Here is a 26,985-nt window from a genome sequence, read left to right as displayed (position 1 = left end):
AAACACCCATATTGACCCGTTTTCTACAAGGTAGGATTTTTTTATTTTTTTTAATTTTTTTTTGGGTTTCAAAAATTCTTATTTCTAGCTTTAAATTCAAACAAAATTTTGCCAATATCTAATTAGCAACAACTAGATATGGGAAGATCAAAAGCAGCATAAATGGTGAGAGAGCTATAAAAATAAATCCTAAAAGAACAAAAGCCTAGAAAGGGTGAGGACAAAGGGCGTGATTGGACGGCTCCTAAGGGATAAGGACGTGGAATGGGGGTGTAGGTGAAAGTGGTGTATAGAACAGGTGGGGGCTCATAAAAGGCCCATTCCACTTTATTTTCTCGAATATTTTTGTTGCCAACCAATAAAATAATAAATTTTCCCAAATAGGTTTGGTGCTAAATCTCTCAGACGCGGTTTTAAGGCCCACTGACCAATTGTCAACTGTCATCTGGAAGCTCCTTCTGAAGCCCGCCGGCCCTCCAATTTCAAAACGTGTCCACAACCACCCTGCTTTTCTACGTTGTTCTGATCTCAGTTTTTGACCATAACGTATCTATGTTCTCTGCCTCTGGTCGGTCTTTTTAATATTATATCCCATGTTTTACTTAACAGTTTTTGTATGGAAAATATCTTATTATTTTATTCCTTTTCATTTATTCAATTATTTACATTTTAACTAACGTAATTTTAATCCTATTGATGCTTTTACAAATGTTTTTGCAGAAAGACTAAAGACTATTGCTCATTTTGAGATATACCAATTTTTGTTTTAACCAAATTGATGTGACTTAAGAGTAGGAGTTGACAAAATAAACAAATAAATAAATTCTATATTTATCGAAAAATCAACCTAATAATCAACACGGAATTTAGTGATATTATTGATTGCATTATTTATATTTTGACAATTTCTAGTTTTGTTTTTCAACTTTATGTCATTTTCCAATCTACAGCTGAAATTGGTAATCCCATTTTTCAAGCAAAGTTAAAGACGCACGACTTTTATGTCTTTGTCTCCTGAGACAAACAAACAAATGATCCACTACGAGCCAATATAAATGCAATCACTAACATAGACTTATCTTGACCGATTAACTCATATAATCTGAAGTTTTCAGCGTGTTACTTGCAACATAAGTTAAAAGAATAAAAAAAAAAAAAGACTAAGAAATTGAAAAGCCAAATAGAAACCTTTTGACATGAACTTATACCTTATTATACAATATATTACAAGATGAGAGCGATATTATATTACACAAACAACTATTTTTTTTTTTCTTTTTTTTTTTTTTTTGGGGGGTAACATCCAAATTAAGAAAACAAATTAACGAATTATATCTCCTACTTTAATAAAAGTCCTTCACATATGATGGGAACTAATTAGCTTAAGGCATGCACAAAGGATCAAAGATTTCACACCACCTAGGATTTCTTCACAACAGTGCATTCAGGAGGAAGACCCTGTGGGAATCGTTTAGTATCCGTGCAATAATTGTAAATCATGTAGTTTTTCTGCACCCATTGAAGCCTCTGTTGGCTACTGGAATCCAATTCCTGAGAGAGCAAAAAACTTGTACCATTGGACTTTGATTTTGAGTTGCAAGAAGAAGACCCAGATGACCAAATACAAGCTTGATCATCATTGAAGTTCCTGTACGAAGCAGTAAAAGGAGCTTTGCTCCAATCAGTCTTGATAAGACCACCTCTTGTAGCCCAGTCATCAGCATTCCAGAGACTAGAAGATATCTTCATTGGCTGATTCTTGGGATACTTCACCCCAATTGATTCTAAGTTCTTGAACTCTCTAAGTGGAGTCCCATCAACATAGAAACTGGAAAATTTACATAGAAAATAACCAAAATCAAAATCAGACCAAAAAACAAAAAATAAAATAAAAATAAAAATAAAAAATTGAAGAATTATAGGAAAGTGAGTTTAAATAAAACTTACACAGTGTGTTGGGGATTCCAGAGAACAGAGTATGTATGGAAATCAGCAGTTGGGTCGAACCAGAGATAGAATTGTTGCTCTCTGTCTCCTTTCCCTTGTGTGTAAACGTTGGTATGAACTATATATGGATCACCACTTAAGTTTCCCAAGAATTCAAAGTCTAATTCATCCCAAGATGAACCTTCTGAGCGTAACTGAAATAAAATTTAAAAAAATAATAATAATTATGAAAAGTTTTAATCATAAATTTAATTTTGGAGAGAAATATAGAGAGGGAAAACAAGAAAAGAAAAAAAAAGAAGCATAGTTTTTCTTACATAATAGGCAGTGACTGTGCCGGCTGAGTTACCGGGAACAAGTTTGATTTGCATATCAATCTTTCCAAAGAGGTAGTGATTCTGGGATTGGAAACCAGAGCCAGAGGCTTTGTCGAGGGTAAGAGTAAGAAGCTGGCCATTATTTAGAATCTTACCACGACCATCACCCCAAGTTATATCAAAGTCTTGGTAGAAGTTAGCGGCAAAGACCGTAACCATGAAAGAGCAAAGCAGAGGAAGAAGAAGAATAAATGGTAGAGAGTGTGAAAAAAGATATGGAGTAGCCATGGTGTTGTAGTTTTGAGAAATTTTGGACACGTAAAGTGATGAAAGCTTATTTGATGTTATTTGATGAAGAAATGGTAACGCCAATTGTGACATTTATATTGAGGAAGAGATTGAAGAAATGAGAGGCGGCCTAGTTACCCATTTTGAATTGAAGTTTGGTGGTGGGTGTGAGGAAAAAAATGTAGTGAAGACAGATGTAACCAGCTGGATTTTTTTTCTTTTTTTATTTTGGAAAAAGAAAAATAAGGTTACGTTTGATATTTCTTTTTTATTTTTAAGACTCAAACATTATTTAAGTGTGGTTGAAAAAAAAAATGTATGTAGAACCCTATATAATAATAAAAAATTATTGAAAAGCTTTTAAATAGTTGATTGTAAATAAATAAATAAAAAACTGTATTAAATGTTTATTAGATTTTTCATATAAAATTAAGAAGAAATTTTTTTTATAAAAATTTAAACTTTTTAAAATAATTAAAAAAATTATTTTTTATCAATAAATATTTATTAATTTTTGTTGCACACATTTATTTTTTTATAAAAAATTTTTAACTATTAATTAGAGTTTTTGAATAAAAAAAAAACTTTGTCAAATGGATAGTAATATAATTTTTCAAAAGTCAGTTCTAGTTTTCTAGTTTAAAAAATTGCTTTTGAAAATATTTGAATAATTTTTTTAAAAAATACTTCAAGCCTTTCTAAGAATATCTAACCAAAATCAGCACCTTTCTAAGAATATCTAACCAAAATCAGCAAAAAAATAATAATTTTCAAAAAACATTTCTAAGAAAGCAAAAAAGAAAAATTAAGCCAAATAAACCTTAAAAACAATTTCTCAAAGTGTTTAATTTTTCATAGCAATTTTTTTAAAGAATTTTTAAACAAAATCAATAAAAATATATCTTATTAAAAATAAAAAAAAACTCTGAATAAGTAAAAATAAAAATTATCCTAAACAAACCTAACCAAACCAAGTTGCTTTGGCACCATTTTTTTAATGCCAACTTTGGTTGATGAATATTACAACTGAGGGGGAAACTGTAGTGCTATAATTTTCTTTAGACCGTGGTCCACCTTGGCCATTATGTTAGAGATATGGTCCAAAGTTAGCCATCTGTTTCCTTTCTCAATCGAAACGTAAGTCAAGGCCCTGTTACACAAGAAATCTAGCAATATCCACTTGGGTAACTACTCCAGCTCACTTTATTTTATATCAAAATTTGCAATAATTAATCAGCTTTATATCATCTGACAAAGACTGACATTATCTCATTCACAGAAAGAGTTTTTTTTGTTTTTGTTTTTTTTTGGGTGAAAAAGAGTTATATGTCCCTAAATCATGATTGTTAATTTTGTGAATCGTGTATTATTCTAGATGTTTGCCCAAGGGTTAAAAACATAATTAGTGAAGTCTCTCTTTGTCGTACTGTAAGTTAATGATTTATATTTTCCTATTTGCTTTTATTTATTTGTTCTGTATTTATGCATCCTGTTTCTGCCAGGTTAGGCTGGAACAGAGCATTTGTTAAAAGCTCGCAAAAAAGACCCTTCCAATTTGCATATTTACATGGTCCCCCAAAAAAAAGAAATTGCAACTATTTTAGATTAATCCATTTGTCAGATTTGCACTTCGCTAATGGTCAAGATTTTCCTTTGTCTGTATCTAATGTTTACCTTCATTGTGCCCCGGTACTGCCTTTACAATTAACTTTAAGTCGGTGACTTTTTTTATTTTGCTAAATAACTTTATGTCGGTGAGTTGCTAATTCTATTTTTTTTCTCTTTAAGTTCTTTATTTCTGCACATTTATTGGCTATGGCAAAAGTTTGTTTTTATTTATAGGTTATCTACCTAAAATGAAAATAAAAATTCATTGAAGTTGTTTATTTTAAGAGTCTGTCAATTTTTAGACAGGAAATTTTCTTTCACGCCTTCTATACATATTTTTCAAGTGTGTGTCCTGAAAATACAGCAAAGGCAATGCAAAACCAAAAAATTAAGTCGCTATCATGGACAGCTATAAAGTGGTGTTAGAGTTTTATATTTGGTTTTTTTTTTTGGTGAATGAGTTTTCTATTTGGTTGTTGTAAAAATAAAATGGAATATATAATTGACACTAGTCATTTATAGTGCAAAAAGAAAAGAAAGCAAATTAAAAATGGGTCGTCCCAACAATCATAACAAGCACATAATAGATTATTTAAGCATATTGCATTGTCACATTGGCATAATCAATTATCAAAAATCTAGAAAATTTAATATGCAGACCCTCCACAATTTAATAGTTTAACCATAGATATAAACTAACATAGTCAACAAAATTTTAAAAAAAAAAATATTTCAGTAAGACATATTTCTCAAATCAACCAATTCTCCTAAAAAAACAGAAAAAAAACCTAGCCTGAAAAAAAATAAAAACAAAGTACTCGTAGACATCCTAAAAGTTCTCAATTCTAAACAATTAATTACCCATGGGGCTTAAACTTGTCGATGGGACGTGAAAGAGTCTATAACATTATCCGTATTGTCCATCCTCATAACCGAATGGTCTAAACTAGTGTCCATGTTCGGCGAAAACCCATAGTTGTAGCCGTAGAGCAAGCTTGGTACAGTACCATATGCATCATCGTGTTGATAATGATACCCAAAACTACTGTCATCTTCGGATTTGATTCCTGTAGAGTGATACAAGGATGATGATAGTGGTTCTAACCCCCTAAAAGCATTTTCATCCATAGTCAAACCAGGATTAGGATTGGTCAAATCTTGATGATGCTGCTGGAAATAAGTGGCAGGGGGAAGAGGAGGAATACGTGGAGGCTGGCGTTCCATGAAATTAGGATTTTGATGAATATTTATCCTTTGCAACTCTGGATAACGAGGGTTAGGGTTGATCATATGACGATGATCATAGGCATTATTGTTATTGTTACTATTATGGTTCTGGCTGGAGGAGGGGATTAAAGCTTCATTGTAGTCCTCACTGGGAGAGGAAGTAATTAAACTTGTATCACTAATAGACTTCTTTGCATGGCGTTCATGTACTCCATGATGATTCTCCTCTACTTTCCTTTCATTCTTTGATGGACTCTTGTTAGGTTTCTTATATATTCTGCATAGAACCCAGTCATCCAGCTGCAGGACAATATGAGACAATGTAAATGTTTTAGTTTGGAAATGATAAACAATTAACTAGCAAATATTCTGGTTTCCAAAATAGTTAATTCTTACAAGTTCTAAAAAACAATTTAAAATGATTTTTTTCTATTGTATAATTTAATCCTACACACTTAAAATATAATCTTTAAAAAGAAAAAAAAAAAAACTATATATATAGTCCTGTTCAGATAAGAACACTAACTTGAGGATATCAATATCCTTACAATGTCCTCAAGTAAATCTTCTCAACTGAACATGTCCATATATATATATATATATATATATTTATATATCTAAAAACAGAAAATCAGATAACAAATGTTAGCAAAGGAGCACTTTTAGTAGTAGTAGTAGATAGGTACCCTCATGTCATTGCCAATCCTTTTTCTCTTGGAAGGCTGATTCAATCTGTATTCATGCATTATCCAATCAGTTTTGACACCATTAGGAGCTTTTCCTTGGTAGAACACCAAAGCCTTCCTGAATCCAATTTTATCTTCATTGGACACCACTGGTCTGTCGGCTCCAGTAGCCTTCCAATAACCACTTCCAGCCGCCCGGTTTGGACGCTCCCCATTTGGGTATTTTCGATCTCTTGGTGTGAAAAAGAACCACTGGTTTTCTCCTCGTGGTTTGTGGTTTTCTGCATGTTTATAAATCTCTACATTATTCATCAACTGTATGCTAATCATACCATACTTAATATATATGTACATATATACACACATGAAATTAACATTAATTAATGCACAAAATGTACAATTTTACTACTGCTTGAGTAACATCAACTCGTTGGGACATATATATAAGTATATATGTATATATATAATTAAGATCATTCACAGAAAGCTATTAAACAGTTAAATACTAAGAACAATTTCTAATCCCTATTGTAGCTGGAAAAACTACTATCTGGTTCTGTAATGCTATATTTCGACAAATTATTCCACACACATCGAGGCCAAGGGAGCAGTAAGCTACACTATGTGAAGAAACAAACAAAAGCAAAAAAGCAAAGACTTGGTAAATCCAAATCAAAACAAAAACAATATCACTCTTTGAATGAAATAATAAGACACAAAAATGAAAAGTTAGAAGCAAATAAAAGAAATGCAGTGAGCTTAAGATATCCTAACATGAAAAACGAACAATCAAACTGTCAGAAACAATTAATAAAAAACAGAAGAGTTTCTAGGAGGGTGAGGGGCTTTCAAAATTAAATATATAAAATATCTACGTCTGAACTATAAATGGACAATATGAAGAAATAATTATTTCTGAAAAACAAATATTAAAAACCTTAAATATCTATAAATTGATTAATGTGCATATATTTGAAACTTACCATCCATCGAAGGTCGACCAATAATAACAAAATTATAGCAGGAAACTAACCATCTATAACCATACCCAGTTGCATATAACAAATAACAAATGGTCAAAACCAAAATTTTTTAGTCTTAGTCAAAACTATTTCCTTATTTGTACTTAGTCAAAACTATTTCTGATCTATGTTATATATATGTATGTGTGTGTGTGTGTATATATATATATATATATATTTTACAAGAAGAGAAACATTAATTTTTTTGCATATGCACAATAAAAAAATTCGACATATATATTAAAGAATGGAGATTGATAATATGGGTTGAGAGAGAGAGAGACTAAAACCTGCAAGATACTCAGGATTGAACTTATAGAGTTCAACGTCAATGACAACGTTTGATGGAAGCTGTTCATTGGCTACCTTTTTCTTAAGGTAAAAATCAACAAGTTCTTCATCTTTTGGATTAAATCTAAACCCTGGAAGGTATTTAGACACTTGCTCACAATATTTGGTGGTTGGCTGCTGATCATCATCATTATCATCATGAACATGATGATGAAGATTCTCATTGTTGGTCGGAGGAGGAGAATTACCAGAAGAGCTATTTATAGGGCTGTTGTTGTTGCTATTGATGCTTGGATTCTCAACTACGTCTCGATTTTGGTGCACATCCATCGTCGTAGGACTCTGAGCTTTCAGTCTTCAGGTATGAAAGAAATACACCTGATAACTAAAATTTCATTTATATAATTTTTCTTAAAAAAAAAATATTCTTGTAGGAAATTAAATAGGAGATAATTAATCCAAATAGAATCCTATTACAACTCTATTTTCTTGTTAATATGATAACTACGAATATTTTGTTTATTTTTGTTGATTAAAAAGATAAAGAAGAAATATATAATTGTCTCTCTTTTTTTCTTTTTATTTTATTTATTTTTGAAATGTCCAATGACTAACTATTACTTTCTCAAAAAAAAAAAAAAAAAAAAAGGAAAATTACAAATAAAGAAGTAGCGTATGTTTTATCAGATGAATTACATCATCTGAATGGAAGTCATATATGTCACTTATGTAATGAGGTCCGTTTTAATGTTCTAACCAAATTAAATTGGTCAATCTTCACGAGTACTCCAACCAAATTGCTCTGTTTATTTATCGTTTAATTTCTTATTTTAGCCCTTTAACTTAAAACAAACTAGCTTATATATTTTATTTCCCATTGATATTATCATAGGCATGCTAGTTTTTTGATTTTTAGGAACTTTATTGTATATATTTACAGGGGTCGATTTCCTGTACAAATGGATTTGACAAAGTTTTTGACAAATCATTGGATTAAAATTATTTTATTTTAAATGGATTATAACTTTTAAAAACTGATTATTTTTAATAATTATTTTATTAAAATTATTTTATCTTAAATGGATTATAACTTTTAAAAACTGATTATTTTTAATAATTATTTTATTAAAATTATTTTATCTTAAATGGATTATAACTTTTAAAAACTGATTATTTTTAATAATTATTTTATTAAGGATGAGCAATTTGTTCACCGTTGGATAAGAATAATCAAAGGCTAAGATGATTTGTTTATCCAGAAGCTTTGTCAAATCCATTTGTATAATTTTTAAAAACTAACTATCTTTAATAATTATTTTATTAAAGATGAGTAATTTATTCACCGTTAGATAAGAATAATCAAAGGCTAACATGATTAATTCCTCCGAAAGCTTTATCAAATCTATTTGTAAAACTTTCAAAATCTAATAAAATAATTATATTTTAAAATATGAACATTTATTGAAATCAAGGCTGAGATAATTAATTAAAAAACTTTGTCAAATCTTATAAATAAACCTTTCCCATATTTATATTAATATATACGCAGTCGCACTTTGGGTAACACGTGTTCATATTCTTCAATTACGTCAAAAGGTATATATATACACATTTATCTAAGTGCCCTTTTTGTCGCTTTTGGTCGCACTTCAATGGTGGGTGGCACTTAAAACATTGGTTGAAAAAAAAGAAAGAAAAGGGCAACATACCCAAGGTACTCCCAGTGCATGCAGTACTCAACCGTTAACAGTTAAATAAATCACGAAATAGGAATATACTACCAAGAAACGAAAAAGAAATGGGAATAAATTGTCAACATCAGAATTTGAATGCAAAGTGTTTTCTAGAATTTTTATAGTTCGCATATTTTCACTTTCTGCTTTTTTGATCTTTTCTTCAAGGCAAATTTTTGAAAATTTGGTTATGTATATATGGTTTCGCTGGTCATTCATCTTATATTTCTTCACGTTGACATTTACTACTCACACAATTGATTCATTGTTTAAAGAAATGAATTTTTGTTGAATTATTAATACTAACCAAAACATCAAAGGACAAATTAAGATCTGGGAAGTAGAATAAAATTATTGGAGAAAATGTTGTGTCAATTTAGTTTGGTCATCAGGATTTGGTAGTGACAGTGCATTCCAAAGGAAGGCCATGAGGGAACCGATTTATGTCAGTGCAGTAATTGTAAACCATGAATTTCCTCTGCACCCATTTCAGTCTCTTTTGGCTGGTTGAATCAAGTTCTTGGGAGAGCCTCCAAGCATCACTAGTGGAATTAGAAGAACAGGAAGACACTCCATTAGACCAAACACAAGCATTGGTTCTCAAATCCTTGAAGCTTGAAATAAATGGAGCTTGAATCCAATCTGTCTTCACCAAACCTCCTCTAGTAGCCCAATCATCAGCATTCCAAATGCTCGAGTGGATTCTCACTGACTGGTTCTTTGGGTATGGAACACCAAAGGGCTCCAAGTTTTTGAACTCCCTTATTGGTTTCCCATCAACATAGAATCTGATGACATATAAAAACAAAAACAAAAAAAAAATAAAATAAAATAAAAAAATCATGAAAATTTGAATTCAATTTGGAGTTTTTAAATAGCAAAAATATTGAATATTAATGTGTAACTTACACAACATGTCCAGGATTCCAGAGAATGGAATAGGTGTGGAAATTAGCAGTAGGATCAAACCAGAGATAAAATTGTTGCTCTCTGTCTCCTTTTCCTTGGCTGTACACATTAGTATGGACAATATAAGGTTCTCCACTCAAGTTTCCCAAGAACTCGAAGTCTATCTCATCCCAGCTTGATCCTTGCGAACGCAACTAAAAAATCAAACACTTTGCATACTTAGAATTGTTTATTTTTTGAAATATTTTGGTTAAATTTTGAAAGAGAAATTGATGTGGAAACTTACATAGTAGGCCGTGACAACGCCAGCGGAGTTTCCAGGGACAAGCTTAAGCTTCATATCAAACTTACCATAAAGGAATTCATTCTTGGATTGGAAACCTGAGCCAGAGGCTTTGTCAAGGGAGAGATTAAGAAGCTTGCCATTGTCTAAAATCTGAGCACGTCCATCTCCCCAAGTAATTTCAACATTTTTGTAAAAGTTACCAGCTAACACAACCTTACTCAATGAGCCAAGGATTGCTGACACGAACAGGAAGATTAGGACTGAAGCATTTGAATGGGAAGAATGAACAGAGGAAGCCATTGTTGATTACCAATATTTTGAAAATTTAAGGACTTTGGAGGTGAACCAATATAGTTGGATATTGACACAAACTGAGATTAATGACCATATAGTTGGATTGTGGGGCTAGCATTTATAGCAGAGTAGGAGGTTTGGGAATGTTCCTTTTGGAAATTGAAAGATGGTTGGTGGAATTAAGTGGAAACCAGACAGCTGTAGAGCAATAGCTGTAGTGTGATAGAAGAAAACATATAGAAAATGGGGTTATTATTCTCATAATAATAACTAGCCCCATAAGGTGGTGTTTCTAAGAGGCATTATTTTACTAAGAACTACAATTGATGCTTTTCCTAGGTTGTTTTCCACCCAAGTGTGGGTCTTTCGGCAAATAATGTTAGTTTTTTTTTTTTTTTTTTTTTTTTAGCTTCCAGCAGTAATGGTCAAATCCAGGTTGACTTAGCATTACCGACCACAGTTTTCACTTAGCTCTCTAGGATGGTCGGCATGCATATGCATGCTTACAAACTTTAGCCAGATTATAGTAAGTTCTTTATGGTACTCTTGAAATGTAAAATAAAATACAATATAACGTGAAAAACATATATTAGAAAGGAAAATGTCAATTACAATTTATCAGTTACATTGGATGAAAATTATGTAAAAGAAAAAAAGCATCAATATATTTAACATTAACTTTATTTTATGTCTAAAGAATTGATTGTATAATTGGAATCTTAGAAATTGACTTCTAGAACACATAGGATTTTTTATAATTGTTCATGCAAACCAACCCAACATATCTTACTCTTCACTAAATATACAATATTAATGGAGGATGTATTTCACTTCTATTTCTTAAATATACTTTTTTAAAAAAACTATAAAACAAATTCTAAAGTGTCATATTGATGGTAAGCTATATACTACTGTTTCACTTGAGTAAGCGATTGAAATTTTTTCCATCCAGGTTCATATTCTAACTTAACTATTAATACATTTATTTTATCATTTGTGCACGGTGGACATGTTCATAAACCATAGTGGTTCACCCCTCCTTTATATACATTAGATAAATTATTTTATAATATTAATAACAAGTATTAGTTTTATATGTTTGTGCACTAAAATATTTTATTATATTTTGTTCATATCTTTTCTCATGAAAATACGGAGGGATCGAGGCTGGTTGAAGGAGTTGAATTAATGTTCACACTTTTATAATAACATACTATCTCGATTATAGATTAAATTAATATAACATATATATTTTTAGAAAAACTATATAATCTATTCAGAGTTAGCGGAGATTATATTTGGTCAATAAACTAATTTGTTATTTATATTTATTATTACTTGATATTAACCCAATAAACTCAATGGGATGCTTAGTTAGAAAATAAATAAATAAATAAATAAATAAATAAACTGGTAATTAATTATGAGATCACATACTTTTTAGAATTAATATTAATAAAATTGAAAGATCCCACAACTAAAAATAAACATGTTCTTTAATTAGGTAATCATCAAAAGCTCATCAAAGAGTAAACTTATATTAACAAGCAAGGGAAAAAAATTTCACCAATTAAAGTCGGTATATTAGCAAATGCATGCATATGGTTGTTTCACGCAATTTTTAAAATCAAATGTCCATATAACATATTGTGTTTCAATATGTAATTGGTTGAGCTATATATTTTTGCAAGTTTTAGGAAAAGTTGGTAAACCTAATATTCCTCTCTTAATCATTCCACATCTACTTCCATATCATATTTTCATGTCACAAACCAGCTTACCTGAAACTCGAGAATTAAAATGCATGGTTTCCAAGATTAAATTTAGGTTGCCTTTGCGAATGTGTCGAAAAAACTTGAGATGATAATCATATGTTCCCACGAGAATATGAAAAATGTTTGACGTTGTGCTTTCTACTTTGCATGCAGTATGTTTCATTGTCCATGGAAATTAGAGGTTTACTTGTATCATTCTCAATTACAAACTGCATCTGTTAATACAATAATAGTATAGATTATTTTCTTGCGCATCCTTGCAAATTCTCAAATTAATAGAATCATGCAATGAGCTTCTTTTTTTCTTTTTTCTTTTTTTTTTTTTTTATGGTAAAGAAGTTATGAAATTAAAATGCTTGCACATGAAGAACTACTCCAATAAGTACAGTATTTTATAATTACAGAAGTACTGCAGTAGGTAGAATATTTTATTTATCTTACATTTTATTGTTTTTGTGGGAAATATAAGTTAATCTAATTAAGTTAATACGTTTAATTAAAAACAAAAAAAGGTTAATAAGTTTAAATCTTGATCTCAAATTATGCACAATTTTACAACATCTTTATTTTTCAATTATTTTTTTGGTATATATATACCATCTTGCTTTCGCTAACAGTCATTAACGCGTGCACTTAGAATGATTATTTGTCAATTAATTTTTTTAACAAAAATAACGCATAGCAAGGGGCAGATTTAAGTGGAAAGCTGGCCTTGGCCCCCAAAAATTGTAACATCCTTTCACGCAAAATTTTAATATCCTTTGTTATGGAAATATTTTACTGAGTAAAAAAGCCCAAGGCATTTTAAGCATCACTAGTCTATTGGTGCTGATAGACAACCGATTAGATGTAATTCATATGAAAAAAAAAATATAAAAAAAAATTAGTTTATTGGCTTGGAAAAGCTACTACTGCTTAGGATATTCTAAGCTCTATCATTCACTAGAATATGACTGTCTTTTATTAATATATATATATATATACACAGTTTATCTATGGTGCAGACGGTTCTCATACGGACCACAGTATTGGTAACGGTTTTTCATAGTAATGGTGACGATTTTCTAAGAATCGTCGTTAATACTATGAAAAACCATCACTAATACTGCGGTCCTCATGCGGACCGTCCTCACCATAGAATTTCCGTATATATATATAAAATATGCTTGAGAATTTTGTGAAAAGAATAATATTTGACCACCCAAAAATGAGCACCCTATTGCAAATATATTATGCGATCACATGCCATAGAAAAGGGGGTGGGGAATAAAACAACAAATCGAAAAGAAAGAAGAAAACGAATTCATGAAATTTTGATATTTGTCACTCTGGATGGTCGCCATGGGATATATAGCATGTATAGATTAATTGCATTTATTATTATCATTATTATTTAAAATTAAAAACTTAGTATGCAAAAGTAAGTCTTTTTTATAACCAATTAAATTACTAGTTAGCATATTAATTCTATTAATAATGATTATTAGTGATGATATATAATATTTTTTTTAAAAAAAAATTAAGTAGAAATAATTTGTTTATTACCAAAGGGGGAAAAAAGAAAAAGAAAAAAAATAGGGGCAAAGATGAATCGTTTATTATGGGTCCACTTAATAGATCAAACATATCAAACTGATATAACTTATCTCAGATTCTATCATGAATATTATAATCTGTAAGAAGAATATATATATATATATATATATGTGTGGGGGAAGGGCCTAACTACTAGCTAGCTTTTTTTTTTTTTTTTTTTTTTTTTGGTGTGGTGTTAGACAAGGTTCAAAAAATCGATATCGATAGAAATATCGAGAGTTTAAAAAACAAAAATTTCCATGAAAATATCAGAAGATTTCGAATATCGATAAAAAATTATTAAAAATGATGAAAATTTGTTTTAAAAAATAGAAATTTTTATTGAAATTTTAGAATTAGCTTATTTAATCCATTGATTATCAAATTGATTATAAAATTTGTTAAAATATTGAATGGATATTATATTCTTCTTAGTGAATTGATTTATAATAAACATTAATGATCATAGATAAATTATTATTAATAAAAATATATCAAAAAATACATATATGATAAAATTATTTATTAACTAAAATATACAAAATGATTATTACAATTACATTGTAGTTCATAAATGTCATTTTAATACCACATAGAACTTCTGGGTGATTGAAAACTATCAGTTTCTTCCTCATTTTGATTTTAAGATGTAAAATGTGATAAGTAGTTATGAAAATATGTATCTCCCTGATAATTTTGCATATAATTATTAATATGCCAACCATATAGATCTTGCATTATTGGTTGATTGTGTGCATAACTACTACTCTCTGATGGTTGAGTTTGAGATGGTAACCATGAGTTTCTACTTGATGACATTCCATACATATCCATTAAATAAGGATTATGAAAATAACTTCCAACCCTCATATATCCAAAATTCATATAAATTGAATATTCTTCTTGTTGTGACATCTCCATTATAAATTTTTCTTTACGTATATAGTTTTTTCCAACAGCACCGAATCGTTGACCTGCATCTCTACTCCCATGATCTTCATCTTGTGTTGCATGTGTGTAATTTTGTTCACCAGTAAATAGGCTTAATCTAACTTATTGACTTGGTGATTCCCTTTGGCCACTACCTCTTCTAATTTCTAATTCAGATAATTTATTGAAATTATTTTCATCACCATTGGAGCTAGAGTGACTACTAAAAGTCTCAAATTGTGAATGTGTACCACCTGATGGAGCTGAAGTACTAGTAATTCTAGTTGGCTCTCTCATAAACCTTTGAAATGAATCACCACTACTAGAATTTATTTATTCAGCAATTACTTTTTGAACATTTATTTTCTCTTTTTCAGCTTGTTGAGCAATTTTTGGATCAGAATTCCCTTCATATTCATTCATTGGTACATTCAATTGCCCTCTTCATTATCATCTTCCATTATAGTTTCAAATATTAAAATTTTTAAGGTTCAAAAATATAATCCACAATATTTGTATTTTTGCTTTATCGATATTCAATAAATAAGTAGAACTTATTAATGTTATTCAATTCAATTTATTCTATTTTGCTTATATCACTAAATGTCTAAAAGCAATTAAAGGATAAAAAAATAATCAATGAAGTTAATTTAATAAAAAAATTTACTAAATATCAATAATATTTATGAATTTTTAAAAAAAATTAAAAAAATATCGGATATTTTTGAAATTTCAATGGAAATTTTCATGATTTTTTAATCAAATCGTTAAAGATATTTTATGAAAATTTCATCGTTAAATTCAAAAAGGTTTACTAATGTTATTCAGTTCTACATCGTTAAGGATTTGATGTAGATATTTTATGAAAATTTCCATGGAAATTTCGCCAAAATTTCATAAATTTCAATGGATATTATGAAAATTTTTTTCATTTATATGTCAAACTTAAATTTTATTTCAACTTTTTTAAAAAATAAAAATATTAAAAAAATATCGAATATTTTAAACGTTGATGTAAGTTACCAGCTAGTTAAGTAATGTGGCAAAGTGACAGGGCATGGTGATGAATGAGAAAAGTGGACTGACTCACAAGGATTTATTAATAATTATGTATTATATAAAATATTATAGGAAAATATACATAGGGTGGTCAAAAAAGTAGAACCGCGTGTTATTCAAAGAAGGTTTGGGTGTCACTTGTTTGACATGCAACATTTTAACATACATATGCAGTTTGAATGTCACCACTTCTTCTCACATTTTGCCACATACTTCCATCTCCCCCACTACTCAAAACTTTGGCATTTCCTCTTACTCATCACTCATCACCTCCTCTCTCTCTCTCTCTCTCTCTCTCTCTCTTTAAAATGCCTTGCGTTTTGCACATAAACTTATTCTTCATAACACCAAAATTAAATTTCCGCACATAAACTTATTCTTCATAACACCAAAATTAAATTTTCTAGCACGGTGCTTTCTCTTTAAATTTGTTCCCCCTCTCCCTCCCCTATTCCAATTTCCTTCACAAAACTCATTCCCAAACACTCCCAAAACATATATTTATTAATTAACGAGGGGGAAAAAACAAAAAAAAAAAAAGAAAAAGAAAATAGACACCCACTTCTTATAGATAAACATATATGGATTCCTTCTCTTCACGAGTAGTTTTGGTGTTGTTGTTATCTTTCTTTTGTAGCTCCATTTGTGCTTCCGCCAACTTTTACAGAGACTTCGAGATTACATGGGGAAATGGCCTAGCTAAAGTGCTCAACAATGGAGAACTGCTTACTCTGTCCCTGGACACAAACTCAGGCTCTGGATTTCAGTCCAAAAATGAGTATTTGTTTGGGAAAATCCACATGCAGCTCAAACTTGTTCCTGGAAACTCTGCTGGAACTGTCACTGCCTACTATGTAATTAATTAACTACCCCATATCATTCATTCATATATTTTCCTTCATTTTCTTATTGTTGTCGATGAATTAATTAAGCCTAATCTATTTTATATTGTAATTAATCACAGTTATCCTCAAAAGGACCAACACGGGATGAGATAGACTTGGAGTTCTTGGGCAATCTGAGTGGCGATCCTTATATCCTTCATACCAACATATATACACAAGGCAAAGGTAACAGAGAGCAGCAAATTTACCTGTGGTTCTGATAAATATCAATGCCGACTTAGCTCCCTAGAAGAATCTAGAGTTATCTTGTTTTCTCTTCCGACTTAGCTCCCTAGAAGAATCTAGAGTTATCTTGTTTTCTCTTCCGACTTAGCTCCCTAGAAGAATCTAGAGTTATCTTGTTTTTTCTTTAAAAATGGAGAACAACTAGTGCCTTGGAAGTGGTGAGAAAAATATCTATAATTAAATATTTCTAGAAGTATCTACAACCTACTTTCTCTTCTATAAATAGGTGATGATGTATGAGTTAGGTGTCATGTCCAAAAGCAATAGAAAAAAGAGAGAGTGCTTATGTGTGAGTGTGAGTGTGTGTCCTTTGAGTGAGAAGAGTGTGAAAAGGTGTTTTGTGTCCTAGTGTAAGTCAAAAATCAAGTGAGTGTGAGTGTGTTAGTGTGTGTTGCTCATTTGTGTGAGTGAGTGTGTTGCTCTCTTTATACGTGAGAGTGTACCAATTGTTTTATATTAATAAAAATCAATTTTCTTGGTTTCTCCTTTAGTCCTCTGTCTCCAACATTTTTGGTATCAGAGCGTGGTTGGTCCAAGTTCAACTTTGTGGGAGCTTCTTGTTCGTGGTCACGCAGTCAAGACTAAGTTTACGTAGTGCTGCGGGAATTTCCAGCAACCATAATGGGAGACCTTCAAGTTGGTGGAGGTATTAAGAAGCTCAACAGTCAGAATTACGGCACGTGGTCAACGTGCATGAAGTCATATTTGAAGGGCCAAGATCTCTGGGAGATCATAGCTGGCAGTGAAGTTGAGCAACCACAGGATGCTGAGGCTTTGAAGAAGTGGAATATCAAAGCTGGTAAGGCAATGTTTGCCCTTAAATCTACAGTTGAAGAAGAGATGTTGGAGTACATACGGGACATTGAAGTTCCAAAAGAGGCCTGGGACACGTTTGCAAGACTCTTCTCAAGGAAGAACGACACAAGGTTGCAGCTTCTCGAGAGTGAATTGCTGTCAACAACACAGCACGACATGACAATCCAGAAATATTTCAACAAGGTAAAATCTCTTAGTCGCGAAATTACTGAGTTAGATCCTAGTTCTCCTATTACAGAATCTAGAATGAGGAGAATAATTTTACATGGGTTGAGACCCGAATTTAAAGGATTTATTTCAGCCATTCAAGGTTGGCCAGTCCAACCTTCATTGATTGAATTAGAAAATTTACTTATTGATCAAGAAAATATGATCAAACAAATGGCTGGGGTCTCACTAAAGAGCGATGAAGAAGCGCTCTTTAGCGGCAGAAGAAAAGGCCGACCCAAACAACAAAAATTTAATAAGATAAATCAACATGGAGAAGATTTTAGAGGAGAACAAAGGAATAATAGAAATAGACAACAATTTTTAGAAAATAAAAGAAATAATGGACGATTTTTTGAAAATAAAAGAGATGATGGAAGATGCTTCAACTGTGGAAGAAAAGGACATTATATTAAAAACTGTAGACTAAGGAAGAAATTTACAGAAAGTAATATAGTTATCCCAGAGCCTCAAAATAATATAAGTGAAGATGAATGGGATGTTGAAGCATCTTTGGCTACTGCTGAGCTCATGGATGGCTCAAGTTCAATGCAAGAAAGGGAAACGGCACTCGCAGTGGTTATCCCTAGACGCATTGATTATAAAAATGATTGGATTATAGACTCTGGAAGTTCAAATCATATGACGGGAGATAAAAAGAAGCTGCAAAGCATGACAGAGTATAAAGGAGGGCGTATGGTGGTGACGGCAAATGACTCAAGATTGCCGATAGCTCACGTTGGTAAGGCAGCAATCATGCCTCGTTTTAGTTGCCATCAAGTTCAACTGCAAGATGTCTATCATGTGCCAGGAATGAAGAAGAATTTGCTGTCAGTAGCTCAACTAACATCTTCAGGAAATTATGTATTGTTTGGACCTGAGGATGTTAAGGTGTATCGAGACCTTAAAATCTCTGGTACACCAACAATGAAGGGGCGGCGATTGGAATCTATCTATGTGATGTCAGCAGAGTCTGCCTACGTAAACAAGACAAGAAGGAACGAGACATCAGACCTTTGGCACGCACGGTTAGGACATGTCAGCTACAAAAAGTTGAAGGTGATGATGAAAAAGTCAATGCTCAAGGGTCTTCCCAAACTCGATGTCGGTGTCGACACAATCTGTGCAGGGTGTCAATACGGCAAAGCACATCAACTACCATTTGAAGATTCAAAGTTCCAAGCAAAAGAGCCTCTGCAACTCATTCACTCTGATGTCTTCGGGCGTATCAAGCAGTCATCAGTTGGAGGCATGCATTATATGGTGACATTCATTGACGATTTTTCAAGGTACGTCTGGGTTTTCTTTATGAAAGAAAAATCTGAGACCTTTTCAAAATTTAAGCAATTTAAGGAAAAGGTAGAAAAAGAATTAGGCAAAAGGATACAATGCCTACGCACAGATAATGGGGGAGAATATACCTCAAGAGAATTTATACAATATTTAAGAGAATACAAAATACGACATCAATTGACGTGTCCAAATACTCCGCAACAAAATGGTATTGCGGAAAGAAAGAACCGACATCTTGCAGAAACATGTCGGAGCATGCTACATGCAAAAAATGTTCCAGGAAGATTTTGGGCTGAGTGCATGAATACAGCAGCTCATGTGATTAATAGGCTCCCTCAAGCAAAGTTAGAATTCCTCTCACCCTTTGAAAAACTGTGGAACATAAAACCCACAGTAAGCCACTTTCGAATCTTTGGCTGTGTTTGCTATGTGTTTGTGCCTTCTCACTTACGCATGAAGTTTGATAAGAAGGCAATAAGATGCATTTTTGTCGGATATGATAGCCAAAGAAAAGGGTGGAGATGTTGTGACCCTAATACTGGGCGATGTTATACTTCACGAAATGTGGTGTTCGATGAAGCATCTTCTTGGTGGGCACCTCAAAATACAGAGTTGCCAAATTCAAAGGAGATTGAGGTCAAGCTGCAACAAAATATGGGGGAGCAAAAATATGAAGCATGCCAGCCAACAAATGAAGGAGAAGACGAGCCGACTGTAGCAGACGAGCCTACGATATCATCTCAAAGTCCCTGGCGGTCTGGTGTACATCAAGGAATACCAGAGAACATCGGGTCGAATCTTCAACAAAATGACGAAGAGACAACTCCACAACCAAGAAGATCTAGCAGACAACGAAGACCAAATCCCAGGTACGCTAATGTAGTAATAACAGAAATGGAGGATATAAAAGAACCTACATCATATGAAGAAGCATCTAAATATCATGAATGGAGAAAGGCTATGGAAGAAGAAATTTCTGCATTAAATCAAAATCAAACTTGGGATTTGGTGCCTAAACCTAAAACTGTAAAACCCATATCCTGTAAATGGGTTTACAAGATAAAAACTCATCATGATGGATCAATTGAAAGATATAAAGCTCGTTTAGTCGCACGAGGATTCTCACAGCAATATGGACTAGACTATGATGAGACGTTCAGTCCAGTAGCAAAGATCACTACTGTACGTGTTCTACTAGCACTTGCAGCAAGTAAAGACTGGAAGCTGTGGCAGATGGACGTGAAGAATGCCTTCTTGAATGGAGATCTAGACAGAGAAATTTATATGATACAGCCAAAGGGTTTTGAAAGCAAAACTAATCCAGAGTACGTGTGCAAGCTAAGGAAGGCACTTTATGGTTTAAAACAAGCTCCGCGGGCATGGTACGGTAAAATTGCAGAGTTCCTTCTTCAAAGTGGATATATAGTATCTTCTGCAGATTCTAGTTTATTTGTGAAGACTGAAGGAACAAAACTAGCAGTAGTGCTAGTATATGTGGATGATTTAATTATCACAGGAGATCATGAAGATGAAATCTCTCAAACAAAGGGAAATTTATCAGTTCGCTTCCAGATGAAGGAACTTGGGGAGCTCAAGCACTTCCTTGGACTCGAAGTTGACCGAACAGAGAAAGGTTTATTTCTTGGTCAACAAAAGTATGCAAAGAATCTACTACAAAAATTTGGAATGTTGGACTGCAAGCCAATATCAACTCCAATGGAGGTGAATGCTAAGCTATCTGCATATGAAGGAAAAGACTTGGAGGATGCTACTATGTACCAACAATTGGTAGGAAGTCTTATCTATTTAACACTGACGCGGCCAGATATTTCATTTGCAGTTGGAGTTGTAAGTCGGTATATGCAAAGTCCAAAGAAACCTCACTTGGAAGCAGTCCGACGAATATTAAGGTACGTTAAAGGCACTATAAACTTGGGGCTTCTATATAAAAGAGGAGAGGAATGCAAGTTGGTTGGTTACTGTGATGCCGACTATGCTGGAGATCATGATACACGACGATCGACTACTGGATATATATTCAGCCTTGGTTCAAGAGCAGTATCTTGGTGCAGTAAAAGACAACCAACTGTGTCTCTGTCAACTACAGAAGCAGAATATAGAGCAGCTGCTATGGCAGGCCAAGAAGGTATGTGGTTAAGACAACTACTTAAAGATTTACATCAACAAGTTGACTATGCAGTTTCTCTCCATTGTGATAACCAATCAGCAATACAATTGGCGGAGAATCCGGTATTTCATGCAAGGACAAAACATGTGGAGATACATTATCATTTTATCAGAGAAAAAGTACTGCTAGAAGAAATTAAAATGCAACACGTTAAAACAGAAGATCAAGCGGCAGACTTATTCACTAAAGCACTCAATATTACCAAGCTTACAAAGTTAAGAGAAATGCTCAACATGGTGAATAGAGAATCAATCAAGAGAGTCGACATTGAGGGGGAGTATTGATAAATATCAATGCCGACTTAGCTCCCTAGAAGAATCTAGAGTTATCTTGTTTTCTCTTCCGACTTAGCTCCCTAGAAGAATCTAGAGTTATCTTGTTTTCTCTTCCGACTTAGCTCCCTAGAAGAATCTAGAGTTATCTTGTTTTTTCTTTAAAAATGGAGAACAACTAGTGCCTTGGAAGTGGTGAGAAAAATATCTATAATTAAATATTTCTAGAAGTATCTACAACCTACTTTCTCTTCTATAAATAGGTGATAATGTATGAGTTAGGTGTCATGTCCAAAAGCAATAGAAAAAAGAGAGAGTGCTTATGTGTGAGTGTGAGTGTGTGTCCTTTGAGTGAGAAGAGTGTGAAAAGGTGTTTTGTGTCCTAGTGTAAGTCAAAAATCAAGTGAGTGTGAGTGTGTTAGTGTGTGTTGCTCATTTGTGTGTTGCTCTCTTTATACGTGAGAGTGTACCAATTGTTTTATATTAATAAAAATCAATTTTCTTGGTTTCTCCTTTAGTCCTCTGTCTCCAACAGGTTCGACCCCACAGCTGATTTCCACACCTACACTATCCTCTGGAATCCACAACGAATCATGTAACTAATTATTATACTGAATCATTGTCATCCATTTTAATTATCAACTATAACTGTGTTTTGTTATATGACAACTCTGTTTTTCTGGTATATAAACTATAACTCTGTTTTTTATCCTTTTTGTTTTGGTGTGCATGTTTTAGCTTATATGTTGATGGGACACCCATTAGAGAGTTCAGCAACATGGAGTCCATCAATAATGTTTCATTTCCCAACAAGCAGGCTATGAGGATTCACTCCAGCCTCTGGAACGCCGACGAATGGGCAACGAGAGGAGGTCTCATCAAGACTGATTGGACACAAGCTCCATTCACTGCTTCGTACATGAATTTCAATGCCGTTAATGCTTGTGTTTGGTCTTATTCTTCTGCACCATCGTCTTTTCATTGCGAAAAAGCATGGCTCGGAGAAGACCTGGATTCCTCAAGCATAGAGAGGCTCAAGTGGGTGCAGAGGAATTACATGGTTTATAACTACTGCACTGATACAAAGCGCTTTCCCAAAGCCCTGCCTCCAGAGTGTTCTTTCACCAAAACTTCATAGAGAGATGTTAAGTTCTCTTGTATTCTGCATATAGCTGTATAGCTAGCTAGCTCCATTAGTTTCTGCAATCTAATTAATTTCAATATATTTTTCAAATATGTAATATAAATATATATTTTCTGTCAAAAACTGATGACTTTATTTATTTTCATTTTTATTTTTATATATTATGTTGTTGAGATAATTCCAAGTTCAATGAATATGAAATATTATATTCAGTACAATGAATATGAAATATTATATTCAGTACATGCATATACATATATATATGTACATGTCATGAGAAAATTGAGATAAGAGAATCGAGATATATAATGTTATATATTCAATATTATAAAACGAGAATTGAAATATATTCTACCAAAATCAGTTAATCATATATATATATATATATATATGTAAGAATAATGCTCTATATAAATACCCTGTTTTATAGTTGTCTTTAGATAAAAATTAGCATAGTCCTTCCCTCATGACTTAATCAATAGCTGTAGAAGTGAAACAGAGAAGAATTTGATGTGTTTTCGTGTAATTCTCAAGAGTACATTTTACGTTGAGAGATATCTAAAGAAAATAATAACAATAATAAGTAACGCTTTAAATTTTGTAAATGGACAAGTTTAAGCGCTTCTGTTGTAAGAGTTTTGGACTTTTACGAGGACCATCTGGATGGATAACGACCCATAGAATAAAGTGGATAAAGGGAATTAAGAAGGAAATCGTACACTATATCATGTATAAAAGGAACTGTTACAAAAGTAGGGAAGTAAAATATCATGCTATTTTAAATTTGATATCAGATCATGCTTTCACAGAATTAGGACTTTATCTGATTCGTTACAATTAAATATTATTAACGTTTGTTAGGGAGATGTTGTACCAGCTGATTTTGGAAGCTTTGTGGAAGAGGAGGGAGCATAGAAGTGTTTATTTTAAAACCCTGGAAGATTGGTGCATAGAAGTGTTTATTTTAAATCTACAAGACCCTGCACAATGTCCCATAAAAACTATAGTTTTCCTGTCACAATAGTTTAATCATGTAATTTTATTTCAAATAAATTTTAGCAAATACATGTATCAACTAAGGACAAGTAAAATAAGATATAGCTATATAAATTCTATTAAAAAAAATAGAAAAATAATAGTTGAAAGGACAATGCGAGAAGTTTTGTAGGTTAAGATCGAAGTATAAAATGTATATAGCACAAGAGGTAAAGTTTAGTTACCCCTTTTTCTTGTCCCAAGTTTTAAAATGCTCCGAATTCGAATATCTCATTTTCAATATCAATAGAAAATAAATTACCCTTTCCTTTTTGTGGTTAGTAATGTATGGGATTTGGGATTCTTTGTCGGTGCTGCTAATAAAAGGTGAAGAACAAAATAATTGGTATTTGGTAAGTGGAGCCTGGCCTCGCAGCCTCACCAACTTTGCAATTTGGTTCCCATAAAACTCTTACGCAAAAAACCGCGTCTCTGATAATTGCTTTATGCTTTTCTGAGTCAACTATACGCACAGCTACTACTGAACCTTCCTTTGGCTTTCCAATCCATAACTATTACGTACCACAACTTACTATGAGAAAACCTCCCAACAACACCAATCTTCTCCACCACAACAGCTTGTTTTTATGATTAACATTCCATTTTTTTTCCTCCTCAAATTGCTCTTCCTTTACCCTCTCATTTCTAGCTAAACCTTCAAATGGCCCTTTCTTTTCCTTCTCAAATGCTGTTCATGATGCCTCTTGTAGTGGTTGGCCTTTTCGTGGAGGCCTCCGCAGGCAATTTCAACCAGGACTTTGACATCACATGGGGTGATGGCCGAGCTAAGATACTCAACAATGGAGAACTTCTTTCTCTCTCACTTGACAAAGCCTCTGGTTCTGGTTTCCAGCCCAACAATGAGTATCTCTTCGGCAGCATCCATATGCAGCTCAAGCTTGTCCTTGGAAACTCTGCCGGAACTGTCACCGCCTATTATGTATGTTCTGTTCCATAATTAGCTAGCTCTGATAATCAGCTTCGATTTCATGTTTTCATTACTAATGCACAAATTGTTGTTAATTATATATCTATGCAGTTATCCTCAAAAGGGTCAACATGGAATGAGATTGACTTTGAATTCTTAGGAAACCTGAGCGGTGATCCTCATATTCTTCATACTAATGTATTCAGCCAAGGTAAAGGAAACAGAGAGCAGCAATTCTACCTCTGGTTTGACCCAACTGCAGATTTCCATACCTATTCTATGCTTTGGAATCCACAGAGAATTATGTAAGTAAATAATAGTTTTATTAATACCCTGAAAATTGTATTTATATATTTTGCATTTGGAAATGGAATTCATCCTCTCTATTAATGCATGTTTCAGTTTCTCAGTGGATGGTACTCCAATTAGGGAGTTCAAGAATGCTGAGTCAATTGGTGTTCCATTCCCAAAGAATCAGCCAATGAGAATATACTCTAGCCTATGGAATGCTGATGATTGGGCTACAAGAGGTGGGCTTATCAAAACTGATTGGACCCAAGCTCCATTCACTGCTTCATACAGGAACTTCAATGCCAAGGCATGTATTTGGTCCACCGGATCTTCTTCTTGCAGCAGCTCATCATCTTCATCATCCAATAATAGTACTAGTAATGGATGGCTCTCGGAAGAGCTTGATTCAACCAGACAAGACAGACTGAAGTGGGTGCAGAAGAACTACATGATCTATAATTATTGTACTGATTCAAAGAGATTTCCCCAAGGCTTCCCACGAGAGTGCAATAATTAGGAAACTGTCTACCTACTCAATATGCCAAACCATATCCATATGTATACCAATTCTTTTGGTTTCTTTTCTTTTTCTTGCAAATGTATACATCAAGTATATTTTATTAGCCTTTGTATGCATACTTTTATATATTCATATGCTGCTATGCAATGCAAGTTGTCATGTTGCATATAAATCCTTCTTGTATTAAAATATATACACTACAAAGGAATAATTTTTGTTTACTTATAAGAGGCGAGTTTGGTTCCATATGTTACATGTATATGCTACTTATAAAAGGCGTGGCAACCAAAAGAACTTGATTAGTTCGAACATAATCATCTAACTGACCAAAATAATAATAATAATAAATAAATAAAATCTCAAAAATATGCATGAGCGACATCAAAGCAAAAATATTAACAAAGAAAATGTAACTAATATTCTGCAGAGATTTTTGTTCCAAACTTCGATCAAACATTTAGTAGGTTTTTAATTTGAATAATGCTACTTTATCAAAAAAGTAAAAAATAAAAAATAAAAATAATGCTATACTGGGTACCAATATGTTTACCAAAATATTTATTAAGTAATAAAGTTTAATCATTTTATTGATTTATATTTAGTGACACTTATTTACTTATTCATATTTAAATTATATTAATTTTCAAGTGACAAAACATCAGTATGTCTCCTTAGGCCTTACCATATATCTAACGTTACTCTTTTAATTTTTTTCACTAAAAAACATATAAATTATAAATAATAATACTAGAGTTATCAAAATATTCATAAAATTTTTTATAAAATATTTATTTTTTTTTTCACTTATCCATTTAAGTGATTTATCTATTTGTATTTAAATTATATGAATATATATTTAATACATTAATATATATAATTTGATAAATATTTTTGATGTAGCCTATTGCATTATTAAATTATAAATTAAATAATATTAAAAATATTATATTTAATTATACTTATCCTCTTAATGCACACTTATCCATATTTTAAATATATATATTAATTTATAAACTAACAAAATAATAACATGTCAACTTGCTAAATTATCTTAATTATTGATATACTTCTTTTTTCCCTTAGCATTACCCTTATAAATATTGTTCTTTTTCTAAACGTTCATCAAAACGATTCTTTTATTAAAAAAATTTTTTAAAAAAATGCCCTGCACTAATTTATTTTAATTTTTAAATTACTCGCTAATTAAAAAAAAG

The 26,985-nt window shown here is 32.2% G+C and overlaps 5 protein-coding genes across 5 annotated transcripts; 2 read left to right on the top strand and 3 right to left on the bottom strand.

The window, feature by feature from the left end:
• Nucleotides 1-1,168: 1,168 nt before the first annotated feature.
• On the bottom strand, nucleotides 1,169-2,627 carry LOC107411692 (probable xyloglucan endotransglucosylase/hydrolase protein 23). The gene is made up of 3 exons (XM_016019365.4): nucleotides 2,265-2,627; nucleotides 1,948-2,141; nucleotides 1,169-1,828 (listed from the first exon to the last, which is right to left on the bottom strand). Exons 1-3 carry the CDS (start codon nucleotides 2,550-2,552, stop codon nucleotides 1,420-1,422), a joined length of 891 nt encoding a protein of 296 aa, XP_015874851.4. The 5' UTR covers nucleotides 2,553-2,627; the 3' UTR covers nucleotides 1,169-1,419.
• A 2,403-nt stretch (nucleotides 2,628-5,030) lies between these two features.
• On the bottom strand, nucleotides 5,031-7,716 carry LOC112493314 (NAC domain-containing protein 2). The gene is made up of 3 exons (XM_025078768.3): nucleotides 7,386-7,716; nucleotides 6,074-6,354; nucleotides 5,031-5,687 (listed from the first exon to the last, which is right to left on the bottom strand). Exons 1-3 carry the CDS (start codon nucleotides 7,714-7,716, stop codon nucleotides 5,031-5,033), a joined length of 1,269 nt encoding a protein of 422 aa, XP_024934536.1.
• A 1,668-nt stretch (nucleotides 7,717-9,384) lies between these two features.
• Nucleotides 9,385-10,684, bottom strand: LOC107412146 (xyloglucan endotransglucosylase/hydrolase protein 22). The gene is made up of 3 exons (XM_016019891.4): nucleotides 10,315-10,684; nucleotides 10,029-10,222; nucleotides 9,385-9,907 (listed from the first exon to the last, which is right to left on the bottom strand). Exons 1-3 carry the CDS (start codon nucleotides 10,612-10,614, stop codon nucleotides 9,508-9,510), a joined length of 894 nt encoding a protein of 297 aa, XP_015875377.2. The 5' UTR covers nucleotides 10,615-10,684; the 3' UTR covers nucleotides 9,385-9,507.
• A 5,619-nt stretch (nucleotides 10,685-16,303) lies between these two features.
• On the top strand, nucleotides 16,304-23,120 carry LOC107411514 (xyloglucan endotransglucosylase protein 7). The gene is made up of 4 exons (XM_060815198.1): nucleotides 16,304-16,801; nucleotides 16,912-17,045; nucleotides 22,389-22,448; nucleotides 22,592-23,120. Exons 1-4 carry the CDS (start codon nucleotides 16,529-16,531, stop codon nucleotides 22,989-22,991), a joined length of 867 nt encoding a protein of 288 aa, XP_060671181.1. The 5' UTR covers nucleotides 16,304-16,528; the 3' UTR covers nucleotides 22,992-23,120.
• A 1,455-nt stretch (nucleotides 23,121-24,575) lies between these two features.
• Nucleotides 24,576-25,986, top strand: LOC107412056 (xyloglucan endotransglucosylase/hydrolase protein 22). Its single transcript, XM_016019793.4, has 3 exons — nucleotides 24,576-24,972; nucleotides 25,072-25,265; nucleotides 25,363-25,986. Exons 1-3 carry the CDS (start codon nucleotides 24,694-24,696, stop codon nucleotides 25,766-25,768), a joined length of 879 nt encoding a protein of 292 aa, XP_015875279.3. The 5' UTR covers nucleotides 24,576-24,693; the 3' UTR covers nucleotides 25,769-25,986.
• Nucleotides 25,987-26,985: the final 999 nt, after the last annotated feature.

Source organism: Ziziphus jujuba, chromosome 1, assembly GCF_031755915.1.
Source record: "Ziziphus jujuba cultivar Dongzao chromosome 1, ASM3175591v1".
In the NCBI taxonomy this organism is placed as follows: Eukaryota; Viridiplantae; Streptophyta; class Magnoliopsida; order Rosales; family Rhamnaceae; genus Ziziphus; species Ziziphus jujuba.
Note: the sequence above shows the minus strand (reverse complement) of the source record. Positions and strands in the feature narration are given on the sequence as shown.